The sequence below is a fragment of the Myotis nattereri genome, assembly GCF_964212035.1.
Source record: "Myotis nattereri genome assembly, chromosome: 7".
In the NCBI taxonomy this organism is placed as follows: Eukaryota; Metazoa; Chordata; class Mammalia; order Chiroptera; family Vespertilionidae; genus Myotis; species Myotis nattereri.
In genome coordinates, this window is record NC_138082.1 from 6,190,169 (window position 1) to 6,212,174 (window position 22,006).

The following is a 22,006-nucleotide window of genomic DNA, read 5'->3' on the forward strand; positions in this document are numbered from 1 at the left end:
AAGACAACCCACTGAATGGAAAAACATATTTGCCAATGATACATCCAAAAACGGGTTAATATCCAAAATTTATAAAGAACTCATACAACTGAACAATCAAAAACATAAACAATCCAATCAAAAAATAGACAAAGGAGCTGAATAGGCACTTCTCCAAAGAGGATATAATGATGGCCAACAGGCCTATGAAAAAATGCTCAATGTCACTAATCATCAGAGAAATTCAAATTTAAAACACAATGAGATATGACCTCACACCCATAAGAATGGCTATCATCAATAAATCCACAAACAACAAGTGTTGCTGAGGACATGGAGAAAAGGGGAACCTTGTGCGCTGCTGGGAACGCAGACTGGGGCGCCCCCTGTAGGAAACAGTACGGAGGGTCCTCAAACAATTAAAAATGGAACCGCCTCGTTACTCAATGATTCCACTTTTGGGTATATACAGGGTGTGGCAAAAGTAGGTTTACAGTTGTCCATATGGAAAATAATAAAATAATTAATAGATAATACAAGAATAAACTGCTTACTCACAACTGTAAACCTACTTTTGCCACATCTTGTATATCCAGAGAAACCCCAAACAGTCATTCGAATGATTATACTATGTGTTCACTGCAGCATTATTTACAATAGCCAAGCTATGAAAGCAATCCAGGTGCCCATCAACAGACACATGCATCAAGAAGAGGTGGTACGTACATATACACAATGGAATAGTATTCAGCCATGGAAAAGAATAAAATCTTCTCATTTGTGACAGCATGGATGGACCTATAGGGTATTATGCTAAGTGAAGTCAGTGAGTCAGAGGAAGACAAATACCATACAATTTCACATATACGTGGAATCTAAAGAACAAAATGAGCAAATAAGCAAAATAGAAAGGAACTCATAGACACAGAGAGCGGACTGATGGTTGCTGGAGGGGAGGGAGGTTGGGGGGGATGGGTGAAAAAGATGAAGGGATTAAGAAGTACAGATTGGTAGTTGCAAAATAGTCATGGGATGTAAAGCACAACATAAGGAATATAATCAATAAGATTGTAATAACTCTGGACCGTGCCAGGTGGGTACTGAAAATATTGGGGGGAACACTTTGTAAAGTAGGTGATTGTCGAACCACTAGGCTGTACACGAGAAGCACTGAATGTAAACAATAATTAAAAAATAAAATTGAAACATAGAGTTACTTAACTCTCTTTGCTGGCTTCCTCATTTTGAAATAAACATAATTATAGTGCATGCCTCAAAGGGTTGTTTGTGGGAAGGATTAAATGAATGAATGAAACTAAAATACTTATCATGGAACCTATTTCGTGATGGCACTGAATAATTCTTAGCTATGGTGTATATCATTAGGTAGGCCTCATAATTATTTATTCATTTTTCAAGAGCTGTAAGATTTATTGGAAACAGGACCAAATTAGAAGCCTTGGGCCAGACTCCTTTTCCTGTTTCTGCAGGTTGCTGTAACCACGCTGATTGTCTTGGTTCATTCCACAAACATTTGTTGAGTACTTTTATGATAAGCAGTCGACAAAATGATGGGCTCTCTATAAAACTGAAATAACTCTGTGAGTGCCGAAGAGTTAACAAATATGAAGGTTTTACATTTCTCATCATTCAATACCTAGTGGGGAACATTATCAATGAAGAAGAGCCCGTTTGAGCTCGAAAAGTGGAGGTTAGTTATTACACACGAGAATCTGGTTATAAGACCCCTTACCTAAGGCACTCCAAGAGCTTGGACCTAAGTCCATCGTGATTCTGAGGAATGAGCATCAAGGATATACTAGAACGTATAACTAGAGAATTTCATTTTCATATGAATTATACTATTTTATTATGTATTTGATAACAGGTGGTTTAATGAAAATATATTGAGGAATTGGAACTGTTACATCTCCTGTCATTTGATTTTAAAATAACTATATATATCAAAAAACAAACAAACAAACTAGTTAATATGAAGCAATTAGGAAGAGCAAGCCAGTAAAAAGCGTGTAAAGGGACAGATAAGGATATGGCAGTGCTTTCTAAACGGTAATGAAAAATGTCAAGGCAAGGACAAAAAACCTCGAAGTACCAATTTCCAGAAAAGAATACCATAAAAACTAGTGGTTTCCCACATTTTGGTAATCATTGTTTAGAAGACTTAAAAAAAAAAAAAATCCACCCACAACAGAAAGAAAAACATAAAATGCTTTGGAAAACCGAGACAAGAAATGCTGAGTTCTTAAATAAACAAGAAAATTTTATTGTAAGAAATGAAAGGGTTCAATACACGAAAAAATGTTATGGTTGTAAAAGAGAAAGTAGAAAAGTATATTTTAATTGTATCCAGAGTAAATATAAAAAACAAACCCTGTGAAAATCCCAATGTATTAGTTTAACTGTTTTCATTGCTTTTTAGAGAGAGAGGGAGGAGAGGGAGAGAAACATCGACTGGTTGCCTCTCGCATGCACCCCTACCAGGGATCAAGCCTGAAACCTGAGTATGTGCCCTGATGGGTAATCGAACCTACGACCTTTCGGTCCACAGGACAATGCTCAACCAACTGAGCCACACTGGCCAGGGCCAACTCTCTATGTATTTTAAAAGTTGAGAACATTATTCAAAAGTTCATCTCAATATGCAAAATAATGCTGCCCAGTCCAGATGGCCGCACAGGCAGGTGCATGCTCACATCCTCCTACCACCACCTCAAAGGTACAGCTAGACTACAGAACAACCATGCTTCAGAATCGCCTGAGGCCCAGCGAGCAGAAGTCCTATAGCTGAGGATGTGGATGGAGAGGCAGCCACTTCGAGGCTGACACCCACGTGTGGGGGATGAAAATAGAGAGGGATGTCTTGGCCGAGGAGGTCCCCCCTGGAGAGCAAAGGGCCCTGGCCCCACACCAGGCCCCCCAGCCCAGGGTTCAAGTGCTGGGAAGAGAAGGTCCTATAACTTCTGGCTGTGGAAATCGGCAGCGATTATGACTGAGTGAGATGCGGGGAGTCGGAGGGGGGGAGGTCTTCTGGAGTCTCAGGCAGTTCCTCTTAAAGGGCCTGCCCAGGGACTTACTCGGACCTGCTCCCTCTGAGTCCTATGAGGATTAAAAAGATGAGTAAGACGTTGACCTTGATTTCATGTAGCTTGCACTTGATTTGGAATGTAAATACATAAGAATCAATATGTTAGGGCCGTGGTCGGCAAACTTCGGCTCTTTGGCCCCTTGAGTGTGGCTCTTCCTAAGCCTTAGGAATACCCTAATTAAGTTAATAACAATGTACCTACCTATATAGTTTAAGTTTAAAAAATTTGGCTCTCAAAAGAAATTTCAATCATTGTACTGTTGATATTTGGCTCTGTTGACTAATGAGTTTGCCTACCACTGTGTTAGGGGAAAAAAACAAGATATTTTAAAATACTTTAAGCACAGATGGTATACTATTAAGCCATTTCTATGATAAATGATCAAAGTCAGACACATAAGGCACCTGATTTTTAATATAATGACATGCTTATGAGCCTGCGAGAATGTTTTCAGTAAAATGTGTCCCAAGGAACTGATAGTAATAACTAATTAACTAATTCAATGGGGTACATTCATAGTATCCATTTGTATGTGGGACGATGTGTATGAACAAGGAGGTTTTAATTTTAGGTTAATTTTGCTGTAGACAGTTTCCGTGACTATTTAAATCCACCGAGAGAGACAAAAAATACATTATTAACATAGACGGGATGCATACTTCGTTTGTAAGAAATGCCTCTGATTCACTAATAAGTTCTCACTTTACCTGAACATACATGTAAACAGCAGATTCCATTAGAAACTATTTTGTGCTAGCATAGTGACCGTGCATTCTGGGATGCCTTTTTACTCTTTCGCGTTTGGGGGGAAACATTGAGGCTCGACTCTACACTGATATTTTCCTTTGGCCCACACAGAGCTACTGAAGAAAGATGGCGTTTTGCAGAACTGTTTTCGTCCTAAGAGCAACAATACAGCAAAAATCAATAGTGGAACAGACATGCCCCAAACATGGCTGCTCTTCATGCTGGAAAATGGTGTGCAGATCCTGACTGAACTGTTAGCAAGAAATGACAAGGCTCTGTGGCCCACAATCCGCAATATCTCTCACGAGATGACCGGGAGCTCATTTCTCAGTCTTATTAACTAGGCCTTCTTACGCAAGACCCTCTGGTGCACCATGCATGACCGAGTGGGTGCCACAGTAAACAAATGTACAGGATGGTAACGTGCATGGTTTGGTGATTTTGGTGGGAGTTAGAGCAGCCTGCGTGCCCGGCTGGGGAAAGTACTCAGACTTGATTAGAGGTCAACTAATGGGAAACTGGGATTTCTGGGTAAGCAACCGCTGCCGTGTTAGACTTGACCTTTAGAAGGTGACGACGAGCTTAGAGACCTGACAGACTGGCGGGGTGGGTGGGGAGGGCGAAATGGGTGGCGTCTAAAGGTACAAACTCCGGTGGTAAAGGAAACAAGTGCTGGGACGTGACAGACAGCATGGTGACCTTCGTTCAGTGATCTTCAGCCTTTCCCAGCCAGCTCATGGCACATAAGCTTAGCACTGAAAGTCTGCGGCACACCAAGAAATCTATTTCTTGCTGATCTGACAAAATAAATCGGAATAATTGTAATGTATTCACAATGGACAGATATTGTTGTGCTGGCTGTTGTCACTTATTTTTTTAAAAAGAGAGATCCATTATCTATCTATCTATCTATCTATCTATCTATCTATCTATCTATCTATCTATCTTGGTTAATCCTCACCCGAGGATATTTTTCCATTGATTTTTAGAGAGAGTGGAAGGGAGAGGAAGAGACAGAAAGAAACATCGATGTGGGGGAGACACATCGATTGGCTGACTCCTGCACACACCCTGACCAGGGCCGGGGAACCTGCAACCGAGGTACATACCCTTGATCAGAATCGAACCCGGGACCCTTTAGCTCATGGGCCAATGCTCTATCCACTGAGCCAAACTGTCTGGGGCTGTTGTCATTTTTTATTTGGCAATCTAAGGAAAAAGAGGACAGTGCCCCTGGCTAAATAGTATTGCATGTTCTAAAAATTCTGTGGCACACCGTTTGAAAATCGCTACTGCAGTTAATAATACTGTGTTGCATATTTGAAAGTTGCTAAGAGAGATCTTAACACTCTCATTACAAGAAAAAATTTTATAACTATGTTTGGTGACAGATGTTAACTAGACTTATTGCGGTGATCATTTTACAGTACATGCAAATATCAAATCATTATGTTGGGCACCTGAAACTAATATAATGTTGCAGGTCAAAAATACCTCAGGAAAAAATAGAGACAGACTGAGAACATCATAAGAAGGATATTTGGTAATTTATTTTCAAATAAACAAATATATATATGTGTATACATATATACACATATATATATATTCACTATATGCAAAATGCTACTCTAGATATTTGAGCATAAAGAAGAGAAATAATGATTTGAATAACATCCCTATTTGTAAGGAGCTTAAAATGGAATTAAAAATAAAGCATAAAGGCTCAAAAGTCTAATTAAAGCACAAAAGTCACAGAACCAAAATAGTATGAAGGGTAAGTTGATATATTACATGATTAAGTAGGCAATTAAGTGTCTAGACCACAGCTTATTAAACCTGGCAGCGCCAATGAAATTATAGAGAGAGGTTTTAAAAAGTAAATGCTTGAGCTCTACCCCAGACCTCCTGAATGAAACTTCTGGGCAGGGTGTGGAAGACTAGGGGGTACAACTTCAGAGAAGGGAGGGGAGCTGGGGGCGATGAGACCTGGCACCTTGTACTTCATAAAGCTCCCAGATGATCCTGATGAACACAGGCTGGCACCCCAAGTAGAGAAGGACTTGAGGGCCCCTGCTGTGGGTCAGGATGGCACCCCAGGGCAGACCCATTTCTACCAGTGAATGTGGCGTGTAAACCCAAAGGGCTTGGAGTTCTGGCAGACTGTCCGCCTTAACTCCCACTTTTTCCATCTCGCCATGGACGCTGAGAAAATCTAGCCTCGTTCCTGAGAGGGAGCATACACAGGGAGGGTGCACCGCTCATGGAGGGGCGGATGGCATTGAGTTCCGAAGGCAAGGTCTTTCCTGCCCAACGCAGAAGAGGAGAAAAATCCTGCCAGGGAAAAGGAGCAGCATGTTTTCAGGAAAGTACAACCAGGCTTGAAGCCGGAGGCGTGGAAGGCCTGTTGAGAAGAAAGGGTTCGTGCAGGGGAATGCGGGACTGTAGACGGTATCGGGTTCCCTCCTCGGGTCCCCTCCTCGGTTCGGCTGTGTTTTTATTATGGAAAAATTCGAATACCAAGTCTAGGGTTTTATGAATCTCAATTCAACAAGCTCTATGTTGTTTTTGTTTTCTCAAGCTACTCAAAAAGGTTCGTGTCTTGTTATTTTCATTATAATCTGCACATCTAGGGGGCATTCTTGGCTGTGAATTTTGTGGGTGTTTTTTTTTTCATATTCTTTAAAGAAGGTTCTGGGTTCTTTAGTCAATTTTATTCCATCCTTGTACTTAACAGAGAAAACCCAGGACTACAGTGACCTGGCGTTGACGACATGAAGTGTTCGTGACCAGATGCCTCTGGACAGCAAGCCAGAGAGAAAGAGTAAATTTCCAAGACGATGACCATTGTTCCTGAAGATTTAAAGCTGGGGCGTACGCACTCTGCACCAAACGCCAATACTATGGTTACCTGAGTGAGTGGTTCCTGGTGAGATCAGGCTGACGTTCCTGCAGAATTTCAAAGATATTGGGTTGGCGCAGAAATGCAACGATCTTGTCATTATAAGCTGAAAATCAGAAAACAGGACAACATTTACAAACAACCTGCTATTCGTTTTGTGCATACGAATCCAAACTTTTTAAAAATCTGTTTTTGGGGTTAATACTCCTGGCACTCAAGCCACTACCAACACTTAAACTCCACGCTGTGTCTATGCTGTTATGAACATTGGACTTAGATCTATCCAGTGTGACTTTCTTTACCATTCATTACTCATTTGATGAGTCATATTTGTCATCAACTAGCAAGGTGAGATCACCAGGATTCTATCTATTAATCATTTCAAGCCACTGCTTATCAAAATCAACTTCATAAGTAACTTTTAGAAATAGATAACTATCTTCTGATTACATATCAGCCATGCAGGGAGGTGAAGAGGCAGAACAAGTCCCCAAAATGCAACAGTAGCCAGCAACCGCTACTACCAAAATGCAGAGAACAAGCCATTCCCGAATTCTATGTGGGAATAGGTGCCATCAGGCCACACACAGCGCTTTACCAAACCAACTATATCGACACCTACAACATAATCAGCAATATCAACTATCCGTTAAAAAAATTTTATCTTAGCCAAGGTTGCCTAATGCCCATAGAAATTTAAAAATAGTTACTTAAAATTTATTAAGGGCTTTTGTCATACCTCTTTTTATCAAGAAAACTAGTTTTTTTTTTACTTAAGATGATTCATCTTGATTACATTTATTTATAATCAGAAATATAGGTATATTTAAATCACATAACTGAGTGAATTCTCAAATATCAGAAACCCTTAACAACTTATTTTTCTTTAACTTCAACAATCTAATGCAACAGCTCTAGTCAGAAAAGGCAGAGCATGGCATTAAAAAATCTCCTCCTAGAGCCGTGGTCGGCAAACCGCGGCTCGAGAACCACATGCGGCTCTTTGGCCCCTTGAGTGGCGCGCACGTACAGTGTGATTGAAACTTCGTGGCCCATGCGCAGAAGTCGGTATTTTGTGGAAGAGCCACACTGAAGGGGCCAAAGAGCCGCATGTGGCTCGCGAGCCGCAGTTTGCCGACCACTGTCCTAGAGGATTGTACAAGACCTAAGTGCTTTGGGATTCGGATCAATTTCCTGGGGATGACGCAGAGTTTCTGAGTCCAGGGCAAGAGCAGCGGGCGGACAAGGGGGCAGTGCCAGCACAGCATGCACGGGACAGGCTGGCGCAAGAAGCAGGGTGGAGGTTTCTGGGAGGGGGTGCCATACCCACTGGAACCATGTCCTGGTACTGTGGCCTGCTGACGGTGTTGAACGTGCTGGACGGCCTGGGAAGGACGGGCGGCCCCGCGTGTCGCGAATCCTCTCCTACCTGCAGACACAAGCACCCCTTAGGCTCTGCACCCAGACCTCGCGTGCTTGCTATCAGCACCTGAGCCACGTCTTTCTTTTTGCTCTTTTTCTGGTTAACCCTCACCCGAGGATATTTTTCCATTATTTTTAGGGAGAGTAGAAGAGAGAGGGAAAGACAGAAAGAAATATTAATGTGAGAGAACATACTGATTGGTTGACTCCTGTACACGCCCCGACGAGGGCCCGGGCTAGGGGAGAAGCCTGCAACCAAGGTACGTGCCCTTGACCGGAACTGAACCCAGGACCCTTTGGTCCGCAGGCCAATGCTCTATCTACTGAGCCAAACCGGCTAGGGCAATGAGCATTGGTAGATACCAACCGATCAGTAAAGATGCCAGCGGGGGAGCTGGCTCGAGATTCCCAAAAGCTCTGCTTTAGTTGCTGAACTGAGTGGAGGGGCAGGACATCCGGGTCCATGAGAGGGGCAGGGGCACTGACTGCTCACTGTATGGCACAGGGGTAGCTCCACATGCTCACGATGATGGGGCTGCAGGAGCTAAACAGCACACCTGCTCAGCAGGGATGACTTCCGCCCGACAGAACCCAAACCTGCCACGGGACACGCGGACAAAGACCCGCGCGGGACAAACACATCGCATCTCGGCAGAGCCAGGGGGCACCTGCCTTCCCCGGTGGGTCAGGGGATCCTGCCTCCCAGAGGAGGGGCCTGGGGCAGATGTCTCCATGTGGGCTTCTGAGCCGGTGCATTATCTGCTCAGGAGCAATTCCGCTTGCCTATTAGAGCACCCGGCCCAGCAGCTCTTTCTGGTTTGAACCTCCCACCCAGGGAGCTAATCATAGCAGGTGTGGAGGAGCCAAATGGGGCTGCCCTGACCTGAATTAGTTATGGGGCCTATTATAGATTCACACACTCATTCATACCAGCAGACAAACAAAAAATATTCTGAAGAGGAAATGCCAATACTGCTTTCGCTCCGTGTTAGCGTCCCCCACCCTGATATCACACGAGCCTTTTAAGACAACAGTGGAACAGTAGCGTTAAGATAACGAAAGGCAAAATAACACACTGGATTTATACGTCGGCACCTTTCAAACAGAGCTTCTCCTCTCACCCATTCAAATCTGCACATCGGGCATCAGAGTGGGCTTTGGTGAGAGTTTTTCTCAAGGCCCTGAAACTGGCAATGTCTCCCCGCCCTGCACGGCTTGCTCATCCCTGGGGGATATTCCCACGGTCAGTGTCGAGCAGATGGCCCTCCTGAAAGCATTTATCACTCATGCTTGTTCATCTGTATTAGGCTTAGTTTCATCTGCTCTCTCCTCGATGAGAACACAGGACGGGAACATATGTTATGGACGCGTATCACTGAAACAAGCACCATGCAGCCACTGCAGGTGTGGGTCAGTATCACCCGGTGGATGGAAGAGATGCCGCCATCCCCCCACCTGCGTGTTTGCAAACGGAGCAGAGGAGCGGGGCTGGGAAGCCCGTCTGTCCATGGGACTGAACGGTTCTCAGGCTGCCTCTCGGGAGCTGCTGGCCCACGCGCGGCATGAATCCCCGCGACTCCGTGGTCTGGGGGGATTCCAGGGTGAACTGCGTCTCGTGTGTCAGTCACAGAGTTAGTGCTGCCATCGCCCACAGGCACGTTCCCTCCTGTCCGGATGCTGCTGCTGCCACTTCCCAGGACAGCGGAGGTCCACTCCACACCCCACCCCTCCTTCCTGCCCGGTGGCCAGCCCGTGGGAGGCCCTGAGAGCTGAGCCTGTCGCTGCCTCAAGTGCACCTTCCATCGCGGTGCCAGGACACGTGTCCCCTCAAAAAGGCTGAACAAGGCGGGCCCCAACGCTCCGTCTTTATGGGGTACCTCTCCCCACGGCTCAGTGTCCATCAAGGCGAAGAGCAATGGTCACTCAAATGTTAACGTGCACCTTAGGGCCCCTCTCCCACAACGGGCTACTTCTAGATCATGGAACTAGTCTAGATCCATGGTCGGCAAACCGCGGCTCACGAGCCACATGCGGCTCTTTGGCCCTTTGAGTGTGGCCACGAAGTTTCAATCGCACTGTACCTGCGCGCCTGCACGTGGTATTTTGTGGAAGAGCCACACTCAAGGGCAGGGGTGGGCAAACTTTTTGACTCGAGGGCCACAATGGGTTCTTAAACTGGACCGGAGGGCCGGAACAAAAGCATGGATGGAGTGTTTGTGTGAACTAATATAAATTCAAAGTAGACACCATTACATAAAAGGGTATGGTCTTTTTTTTTTTTTTTTTTTAGTTTTATTCATTTCAAACGTGCTGGATCCGGCCCGCGGACCGTAGTTTGCCCACGGCTGCTCAAGGGGCAGCAGTTTGCCGACCACTGGTCTAGATCATGGAAAGAAAATGTGAGTCCAGCTATTCATCTCACGCGCACAGCCCTGAGCAGTGAGCAGTCAGCTCCATGCGGTAAAGTCGAGATAAGACAGTGGCTCGAGTGCACTGGCCACGGCAGCGAGGCAGGCAGCGCCCTAACTGCTCCGCGCCATGCACGGGTCCAAAGGTGAGTGTTCTGCCTGTCAGATGAATGCTGTGTGCATCGCCCACTGCACCACAGAGGCTTGCAGGAGAGCAAGGTAAAGATTTATTAGCTGCTCGTAAAGCATACATATTTCTGTGGCTGCCTCATCCTGCAGTAGACCATGTTTATATGAGCATCTCCTGTACACTCCTCTGTGTCTGCACTTACAACCAGCACACACGCCGGACGCATGAGAGCCAGTGTGGAGAGGATGAGGGGGAATTCCAGAGGGGAATTTTGATGTCTCAAGTCCAGTTACTCACAGCACTTATAATTGTTTCTTATAATAGAAGCTACAGAAGTATATGGCTCGCAATACAGTACTGAAAATAGGGTATGCACATCGGTGTGGAAGAGGCGTGCAGGAAAATAATCTGAATTAAATCTGTCAAAGGGAATTATTAGAAACAATGCATATGAAGTGAGGATATGTATCCAAAGCAGACGTCCATCCGTAGAAGGAGAAGAAATGTGACCTCCAGGATTCCTTTTCTTTATTTAAGCCTCTATAGAAAAGGAGAAGCAGGAAAGGGTGACTTCTGGTTTTGTTAGGCTATTCGAGAGCCCTCGTGTGGCTGCCATGGGTCCCTGCACACCAGCCAATAGAAATTTCAGGAATTCTTAATTCTACCCATTTTCTCTGGACGCTTCCAGTACATAAATCAACTCTCAGATACAACTCAATCTTAAAGAATATTACTGAGTGAGAATGCCACAATCCCCCCGCCTTGGCCAGAGATCTTTATGGAATCCACCAAGCCTCACTTCAGAAAATCCCTGACATTTCACCCAAACTTAGCCCACTACAAGTCACGTTCCTTCCTTCCTGTGAAGCTGCCCTTAGGTGGGCAAAAGGGCTCATCCCCACTTTTTAGTAAATTTATATTTTATTGATTTCAGAGAGGAAGGGAGAGGGAGAGAGAGATGGAAATATCCATGATGAGAGAGAATTATGGATTGGCTGCCTCCTACACACCCAACACTGGAGATTGAGCCTGCAACCAGGGCATGTGCCCTGACTGGGAATCAAACCGTGACCTCCTGATTCATAGGTCAATGTTCAACCACTGAGCCGCACCAGTCAGGCTCATCATCCCCTCTTACGTATTGCATCACATTATGAATTCTCTCTCACTAGCCTCTGAATGTAAGAAAACCTCTCGTTTCTTTCCTCTCCCCTCCGATAGGCTGCTTCTTCTATTGGGCACGTGGGCTCCATGCGTCTCCAAAGAAGCCCTGTCAACATCCCAGCCCTCCCCAGCCTCCACATGAGCATCTCTAAGTCAAACCAGGAAAGCGAGACAGGGCGGGGGAGCCACACATCACCCCCTGGAGCACCCAGCAGCCCCGGTCGGGGGTCCCGGGGTCAGCCGCCCCAGTCGGGGGTCCCGGGGTCAGCAGCCTGTCGGGGGTCCCAGGGTCAGTGGCCCCGGTCGGGGGTCCCGGGGTCAGCGGCCCCGGTCGGGGGTCCCGGGGTCAGCGGCCCCGGTCGGGGGTCCCGGGGTCAGCGGCCCCGGTCGGGGGTCCCGGGGTCAGCAGCCCGTCGGGGGTCCCGGGGTCAGCGGCCCCGGTCGGGGGTCCCGGGGTCAGCGGCCCCAGTCGGGGGTACCAGGGTCAGCAGCCCCGGTCGGTCGGGGTTCCCCGGGCTTGACTCACCTCGCCCGCGCTGTGGCTGCGCTGTCGGGTCAGGTGCTGCCGGTGCACCAGCGCGCTCGTGGGCCGGCTGCTCTGCAGGGGGAGCCGGGGGTCGATGAACGTGGTGGTCCGGGAGTTGTGGTCGACAAAGAACGCCTAGGAGACAAGCCATGCAGTGGTCAGTGCACGCCACACACTTCTCAGCTGAGCTGCCACTTCTCACTTGTGAGTAATGGTCTTAGCTCCATTTTCTCCTAATTTGGGGAGAATTTCTCCTTAAAGCCCCCACACCCCCTGAAAAGACAAAAACAGAGAAAGACATGTTTCCATTGGATCTGGAATGAGGAGAGCGGGAAGGCAATTTATTCCTGGTTTTAGGAAATAACTCCAAGCGATAGGCATCAAAGATAGGATCTGAGAAAGAAGTCACATGAGAGCACATTCGGGCTTCTCTTAACTGATGCTCTTTAAGCGCTTACTGCATCCAGAATTACTCCCAAAGTCTGCTCGCCTGAAACTCCCAACGCCATCGGCTGCCTCTCCTATGCAGTCAGCACCAGCCCCCATTTCCCATGGCAGTGTCTCCTCTCTGTCCCGGCCCAGCCTGGCCACAGCCCGTTACTTCAGGGCTTTCTCTTGGGCATGCAAACATCGCCAGCTCCTCAGGGGACCCCCATCGCTGCCCTTCCTCATGGGATGGCACCTAGGATCAGAATTATGCTTTCTGAGTGCCTAGATTACATCCCTGCTCCAATCCTGAGCCCCGCTGGCTACCCATTACCAATGGAGAAACATCCCACCCTCCGACCGGGTTTCCAAGACTTTAAAATCTTCCTCCTGGCCCTAACCGGTTTGGCTCAGTGGATAGAGCATTGGCCTGTGGACTGAAGGGCCCAGGTTTGATTCTGGTCAAGGGCATGTGCCTTGTTTGCGGGCATATCCCCAGTAAAGGGGGGGGGTGCAGGAGGCAGCTGATGGATGTTTCGCTCTCATCGATGTTTCCAACTCTCTATCCCTCTCCCTTCCTCTCTGTAAAAAATCAATAAAATATATTTTAAAAAATCTTCCTCCTTGCCTTCCGGTTTTGCCATCAATCCCGCATTCATACAAATGTTATCAGATACAGTGACTCTGGGCCAGCCCCTGAAGTTCTCTCTGTAGATTCCTTATGAAAACATGTCCCCTCTTTCATAATAAACATGTCTCCCATAATAAGTGGGAGGAAACCACGCCTGCTGTGTTCACGGCAGAATCCCTGGTGACATGACGTCATGAATGAGCACAAGCCACTTCCCTCAGTGCTGAGGGAAGGACTGCATACAGGGTAGGGAAGCCTTCTTTTTAACCTTTTTGTTTGTTTGTTTGTTTAATTCTACAGATCAACACCAAGTGCTACTTATCGTTGTCTTCAGGAGCCAAGTGGTGTAAGTTTGCCAAGTGAAATTCACTCCAGGGAATAACGAAGCCCATGATCTCGAGGACAATTAGGAAACATGTTTCCCACGATCAGATAAAGCTCATCAGGTCATCCAAGAGGAAAGGGACTGTGCGGAGAGCCCGGAGACTCTTCACTCGCTAACCAGGGTTCAGGGCACCTGAGACAGGCCAACAGCCTCAGCAGAAACCAACTTCTCGAACGGAGGGGGCTCGGTTACCGAAGCAGCTTACACACTCGGAATGAGAGGGCCCAGGCAGACCCTGGTGCCCACTGCGTTCATGCCTTTCCAGAAACAGTCCTTCCCACGATGGAGCACAGCGCTTCTGTACACACATGTGCTTCTGTACACACGTGACCAGGAACGGGGGGCAACCACAGGCAGGGAGCTCCCAGATAGGAAAAAAGGACTTCTTTGTAAAGAAATAACTCCAAGGAGTCGACGCACTAGAGAACAAAGCTGATAAATGGACAAGATGAGAATCCTTGCCCGTCCCTCCTCTCGATAGCCGATGTCCAGGTGGCAAAGACTGGAATAAAGGAGGAGACAGTGTCGCCAGCCTTGCAGCCCTGGGCAAAGCTCTCTTCCTCCTCACCTGTCAGGAGAATGTCTTTCTTCCCTGGTCCTTGTGGAAAACACACACAGAGGGTAACCCTTAAACAGGCTTGTATCAGCAGGCTCAGTCAAAGGTCACCACCGGCCCCATCTGACTCAGATTTCTAATACAATAGTCTATTATTTCTGCCACTATTCAAAATTTCATAAGATAGGAAATGAATTGTTTTTACAAGTGGACATTCAAAGTAATATATAATAATAAAATCATAATATGCTAATTAGACCAGACGTCCTTCCAGACGACCTTCTGGACGAAGCTGGGGCTGCGAGGGAAGCCCGGGTCCCAGGTGCCAGAGGGAAGCCGGTGCCGGCAGCCGGGGGAAGGAAGGCCTACTCTTGCACGAATTTCGTGCATCGGGCCTCTAGTCGGTATTATAATTAACCCCATACCTGCTTTATGTGAATTAAGATTCAGCTTCCATTACCAAAATCATTATATAAGCAGTGTTGCTTAAGGGGAAACTATAAGGAGTACTAAAATAGAATTGCCTGTTTACTCTGCCTAATTTCTTGGGAATGTTTTGAAGGGGTGGGTGGCCATTTGGAGGTAACCACGATACACCTGTAATTACCGGGACACCTGGGTGTGCACACCCAGGGCAGCTCTGATTCACATGCAGAGTCACAGTATAATTGGATGTTCCGAGGCTCGTCTAAAACCCATCCTCTACAGAATCGCGCTGTCAATGCCTGGGGGGGAGGGCTCTTCCGTACTCACTCTGTGATCACCACTAGCTCCCAGGGTTCCGCTAAACCGCCCAAAACGCTAGCATGCAGGCTCCTGACCCAAATACAGAAAGACAACTTACAGTGACCTAACCAAGTATAGAAAGTCACGTTCTTTTACAGAAGCATAGACATACTTAAGGATTTGGAAAAATAAATGTGTGTGTGTGTGTGTGTGTTGGGTGGAAAGGGTAAAGAGCTAAAGACTATAAAACCACAAATAGGATAGCAGGTTCTACACCATCCCAGGGCCGACATGAATGAATGACCAAGCTAACTAACACTTGAGAGGCAGAAGGCAGCGCAGTGATTGGATGCCTGGGATCTGGAAAAAGGCAAATCTGGCTCTGAGCCCCGGCTCACCCCTTACTAGAGACAGAACCTTGGGCAAAACGTAACTTTTTTTAAACCACCATTTCTTTTCTGTGAAATGGGGATAATACCACCCACATCTAGGGAAGGTGAAGTCAGATGGTTCATATAAATTGCGGAAGACAGCGCCTGTGATCCCTTACATATGAGTTACTGTTATCATGACTAACAGTAACAGTTTTCGCTTCTGAGACATTTTTCCGAGGGTGGCAATGTTTCTGGCTATCGTCCACAGAAAAGGCTCGAAAGGATGGAGAAGCCACGAAGCTCCCCGTCCTGGGCTCCCTGTAGGCATGTGTGGCCCACACTAAGTTTGGGCGATGAGATACAAAGAGAGCGTCACATGGTTATTCTGGGAACCCCCGCCCCTTATTCAGGCGATTTTACAAGGTCAGGCCCTGCTTCTGCCCTTCATCCATCTGCTCCCCAAAACAAGGGTGTTGTTGCCAGAGCCCCAGCAGCCGTGTGGAGCCATGAAGATGAAGAATGGCTCTCACAACTCAAGGAACCACCTTGAAAGCCCTTGACTTCCTCTCTCTGAACTTCTTTATGTGAGAGAATGAAATCTTGTGCATTAAACCTTGTATGGGTCTCGGCTACAAACTAAATCCTCTCTGTCCACGGAGGTCTCGGCGTTTCGGAGGACACATGATCTTCCTAAAACTGGAAGCACAGCCCGGCCGGCGTGGCTCCGTGGCTGAGTGTCAACCTGTGAACCAGGAGGTCACGGTTCCATCACATGTCCAGGTTGGGCTCAATCTCCAGTGGGAGGCGTGTAAGAGGCAGCTGATCCGTGATTCTCTCTCATCATTGATGTTTCTATCTCTCCCTCCCTCTCCCTCCCTCTGAAATCAATTAAAAAAATACTTTTTTTTTTTTTTTTTTTAGAAAAGAAGCGATTCCTGGGCAAGCATTCCGGCTTTGCTCCACCCGCCATGCGGCCTTCGACAGGTGTCCGTGGTCTCTGCTTTATCCACGTAAGGGGACCACACAGGTCACAGGGGGGCTGGGGACACGCATTCCACTTCACAGCCGAGAGGAAAGCGTAGAGAAATCACTGCCACGTGCAGGCTTGCCGTTTCTATTTCTGACACACAATTATGCCAGGAAAGTGGGTCCCTTCCCCACTGGATACCTGAACTGGTTCAAGCCAGTCATGACACTGACCTCGTCCTTTTTACAAATAAAACTGGGGCGACACTTGATGACACCATTCTGGAGTAGCCTGACTGTGTTTATGAAAGTATCTAACATGTCCCGACAAGTTCTGTCCTGGTGAGCCGCATGTTGAGAATGCAGACTCCAGGGAAAAAAAGCAACGGTCTCGGAAAAAATGCATCTTTTTCAGATTAGCCACGAGCAAAGCAAATTTGAAGGACACAGACCTCCTACTGCTGAGTTTCATTAAGGAAATTCCCTCAAGCCGCCCGGTGCTGGGCCAACTACGACCCACAACACAGTCAGTCACAAGGAAAGGAATGCACGGACCCCAACCGAAATCTCACTTTGCAACCCTCTCCCCTCTGCCCGCTCCGGGCCTGGTCTCAGGCAGGAGCGCTGGGCTGCCCGGAGCTGAGGGGCATTTTGGTGGAGCCAAACAAAATATGCTTCTCTCTTTACACAATTCTTTTTTTAAAAGCTTCTATTATTTTAAGAAAAGAAAAGGCCATCCGTATCACAACAAATCTTACTGACAGAAGTTTGAAATGGTTTCCAGTTAACAAACATTCTGCCAAACCAGAAATCCATATTAAAAGACTGTGTCAACAAACAGAAAAGAAAAACAAACAAAACCAAAAAGCAGCCCAAAGCACTTGTAACTACGCCACAGAAAGGGCAGCAGCCCTTCTATCCTCCTTTCTCACAAGAGCCATGGAAACAATGAGAGAACAACAACTTACAAGCCAGAAGTCCTGCGAAATGAGTCTGTCCTAACTTCTGGCTTCTCAACTCTATAAAGTCTTAGAAACGTTAAAAAAAATCAACTTTAATTTTTATAAAGATCATATGTATGCACACATCCTCTCCTCCCTTCCAAAATATAAATTCCTTCTCAGCTCCTGGGTCCCCTGGTATCTCCCTAAGTATAAGGAATTACGTGATTCTTTTCTCCGTATTATATCCCATTACCCACAGTAGAGATGAAAAAGGCTTAAAGATACAGTTGACTATAAGTAAAAAATAGTCATGCTAATGTTTTCAACCACTTGGTTCACGTGAAGGAGGGAGTGGTCCCAAACATTTCCCGATACGTGTATCAGTCACAAGAAAAGTTAAAGAAGAAGGTTGAACTGCGGTGATCAGAGATCTAAAGTTGCTAGGAGGTGGCTGGTGTGGCTCAGTTGGCTAGGCACTCACTGCCCCATGCACCAAAGGCTGCTGGTCTGATTCCCAATCAGGGCACATGCCTGGGTTTTGGGCTTGATCCCCGGGGGCGGGGGGGGCGCATGCAGGAGGCAGCCAATTGATGTTTCACTCTCCTATCAATGTTTCTCTCTTTCTCTCCTTCTCTCTTCCTCTCACTCTACAAATCAACATAAATATTTTAAAAGTAAATAAATAAAGTTGTTAAGAGAGAAAACAGAAATCATGGTGCTTAAGTTCCAGAAACAGCTGGTTGGTTAGTAGGTGTGGGTAAGTTCACTGTCCCCCAACACTTTAGATGTGAAATGTTAGCTAAAGGAGAGATAGTTTACTGGTGTATGCTGGGATGGGAGGTGTTTGGGTGTTGGAAATAGTATAGGAGAGCTAGAATATTCTAGGGAGGGCTTGTCTGGCTCATAAGAGCTGACGAGAAGTTGTAAGGTATCCTGTGGGCTGGCTGACAACGCTGCTGGCAGTGTGAAACTGGCTGTGACAGGAGAATTTACACCAGGGGCAAGGGCAAGTGCCAGACGCCAGCCCTCCCACCCCCACCCGGGAGAGCTGGCTGTTAGCTACCAGCACATTCCTATGGAAGCTGAGAATGGAGTCCTCCAAATCCGCCCATTTTAGGTAGCGCAGAGGTCATTGCCATGAAATTTTAAAATAGCAAATTACTTTTTTTTTCAAAAAAGAAAAAGACCCACTGCAGGTCATGAAGATAACTGTTTAAAAATAAAGGCAAAGGCCATCTCCATATTTGGGCAATTCCTTCAAGATTCCATGAGTCTAGCATTTTACTCAGAAGTAAATTCACAAAAGCAATCTCTGCTCTATTCTCTCATTCGAAAGGCACCCTCCCCCAGGAAGATTCTTTACCGTCGCCCCCTACGTGTATTTATTGGGGTTGTTTTTTGTTTTTGACCTAACATCTTTTTACGCCTTTAAAATTAGCAAGAGATTGTCTAAAAACCATGTGTTATATAGACATTTAGAGTTTAATTCCATCTCCACGTGATTACTGTGTAACTTGAGGTGACTGAGCCAGGTAACCACCACAAAGAGATATTAGTGGTTTCAAAGCATTTGAAGAATGTGCCACAAAAATAACAAATGCAGCCCTAGCCGGTTTGGCTCAGTGTCGGCCTTCGGTCCAAAGGGTCCCGAGTTCGATTCCGGTCAAGGGTACGTACCTTGGTTGTAGGCTTCTCCTTGGGGGGCGAGCAGGAGGCAACCAATCAATGTGTTCTCTCACATCTGTCTTCCCCTCTCTCTTCCACTCTCTCTAAAAATCAGTGGGAAAATATCCTCAGGTGAGGATTTAAAAAATAGTAATAATAACAAAGGTAGTGATGGAGTTGACCAAAAAATCCCCCAAAACCTATTTTTCAAGGTACAGAACTTATCCTGCTAAGAGGCTTTGGTACTCACTGGAGACCTCACCATATTAAGTTGCATTTTATTCACTGAGCTGAACCTGACCCAATACATTGTGGCCATTCGCTTCATGGGGGATGGGAACAGAGTCTGTGTCGCCACAGGGGCCACTAGGGTCAGGGGAAATGAGAGCCCTCACGTAGGCTCAGACTGTGGCCCCTCTCACTGTTCAAATATTTGTTCTCTTCCAAAAACATCTACCCTCATAACCATAACTGCCGTGCGTCATGTTTATCAAAGTTGGGTATTTGGACCATTCTGATACTCAAAACCCCAATCTGACATCCAAACTCACAAGCCCCTAGAGTTACAAAGCTTGGACATAGAAATAGATGTCAATGTAGCTGGAAGATATGATAGCACGTGTTTTTGTTTGTTTTGTAGGAAAAAAACAAACGATTGGAAAGGATATTTCATTTTAAAATAAAATGGTTGCCGTTTTACATTTTTATTTAAAAAAGGAAACATGGAAGTGTGTGATATATTTTTTTTAAACCTCACTGTTTCTTAGTATTTCAATTTAGGCACAAGTAGAATGATTTGGGGGGGAAAACCCTCCATTAATACTGTTTGAGAGTACAAAACAAAGAGGCAAGGAGAGAAATAGGGATTCCGTATTTAACACCTGACAGGGAAATCCAATATAACACTTTTTCTAAAAAAATTAAACCCAGTGATAAACCCATTCTGTGACTATCAGGAACAAACATCATAGCGCTCTCTAGTGATCCGTGCCGTGGTACCTCGTTCTCCCCGTCACGCTTAGCTCTCTGCCACGGAGCTGCCACTGCGCTTATTTCACTGCTGTGGGTCGGTGACGGCTCATTTTATGTGTCCACGTGACTGGGCCACGGGTGCCCAGACACTTGGCCAAACATTATTCTGGGTGTGCCTGCCATGTGTGGGTGAGATTAACATCTGAATCAGGAGACTGGTTCCGCAGACTGCCCTCCCGAACGTGGGTGGCCTCATCACTCGACTGAAGACCTGGATAAAACAGAAAGGCTGAGAAGAGGGAGCCCTCCCGCCCAGCTATTGGAATTGGGACACTGGTGTTTGCTTACCTAACATCGTCTCTCCTTGGGTCTGGTGCCTGGGATGGAAACATATCATCAGCTGCCGTGTGTGTGTGTGTGTACGTGTGTGTGCGTGTGCATGTGCGTGTGTGCGCGCATGTGCGTGTGCATGTGCGTGTGTGTGTGTTGCTGATACAGAGTCGCTTGAAACGTGCTCATACTTCTTCAGACGAACCAAACATACCCACCTGATGTGTTCCTGCCTCTACAACATGAATCTGGGTGTTCTTTCATAATCTCTTGTTCTCAACATCCCACTCATCATTCAAAGTGCAGTTCGAATCCTACCTTTGCTATGACAGCTCGCCAGGCATCCCATGCCAGAACCTAGCCAGTGGGCCCCGGACCCTGCAGGCCCTGGGCCAGCGCTTGGAGCACACTGTCCACAGTCCGGGTGAGAGGCACTCAGGGCGGAGCAGTCTGGGGAGGAGTGCGTAGTGGCTTTCTACAGGAAGTGCATGATTCTGTGCAAATGTGCGCATTTGATGTCAGATCCAGTTCCCAGGAGAACGCTACTTATCTTGCTAAGGATGTTTTTAAAAACCCTACTTTTTGCCCCAGCAAATTTGGCTCAGTGGGTAGAGCATCGGCCTGCGGACTGAAGGGTCCCGGGTTCCATTCCAGTCAAGGGCATATGCCCGGGTTGGGGACTCCATCCCCAGGGCAGGGTATGCAGGAAGCAGCCGATCAATGATTCTCTCTCATCAGTTTCTATCTCTCTCCCTTCCTCTCTGAAATCAATAAAAATATACATACATATTTTTTTTAAATCCCACTTTCATGACCGTGGCTGGTGGAGATGGCAGCCACCAGAGCAGAGGGCAGAAGAGCAAATACACGGAATGAGCACAGGAACAGAGCACTCGTGCAGAAAAGCAGGAGCCAGTCCGGGAGGAGCAGCATCCGAGGGCAGACTGTCCTGGTCATGAACAGTATGGACAACGAAGACCAAGAGCGACAAAAGGGGCCCCCGGTGCAGAAAGCCATGCTGTGGGAGCACCACGGTCAGGGCGGCCGCAGGTCACTGAGAGACAGACGGGGACCCTGTCAGTCACAGCCTCTGTCAGGCCAGTGCGCTTCCCATCAGAGTGCGGGTTCAGCCATTAACATCAAATCTTCATCATTTCCGGACAATTCTAAACTGATGAAAGTCTCCAGCTATCATTCTCTATAAATGCTTACTTCTACCCAACTATTCAAATCAAGATTTTGGGGAGCTGGGTAACCAGGTTAGCAGCACTCCTGGCTACAAATAAATACAATAATAAAATCCAACAGTCCCTTTTATTTTGGAGGTAGTTTGTTTATTCTATAACCTTGCTTTCCCCAAATTAAGTCATAAACGGGGAGAAGTTTTGATTGTACAGTTTTTATCTTTGGCACCGTACTGTCAAGTAATGTTATGTAAATGACTGAACCCATTGTGATCATTATAATCATCATTGTTTTTTCTTCCATTTGTAATCCCTCTATTACCTGAGCTGATGCTCACCACAGCCCCAGGGGCTGGACAGAAGGCTACTCAGCCTCCCTTTAGGCCAGTGGTTCTCAACCTCCCTGATGCCGCGACCCTTTAATACAGTTCCTCATGTTGTGGTGACCCCAACCATAAAATTATT

The 22,006-nt window shown here is 46.6% G+C and overlaps 1 protein-coding gene across 1 annotated transcript in view; it reads right to left on the reverse strand.

The window, feature by feature from the left end:
- Window positions 1-22,006, reverse strand: part of HECW2 (HECT, C2 and WW domain containing E3 ubiquitin protein ligase 2) — a gene marked incomplete at its 5' end in the record, with an annotated part of 171,337 nt that overhangs the window by 60,749 nt on the left and 88,582 nt on the right. The window contains 3 exons of the mRNA XM_081095984.1: window positions 6,742-6,838; window positions 8,059-8,161; window positions 12,383-12,517. Coding sequence (XP_080952110.1) covers window positions 6,742-6,838; window positions 8,059-8,161; window positions 12,383-12,517 — 335 coding nt within the window. The remainder of the gene's footprint in view (window positions 1-6,741; window positions 6,839-8,058; window positions 8,162-12,382; window positions 12,518-22,006) is intronic.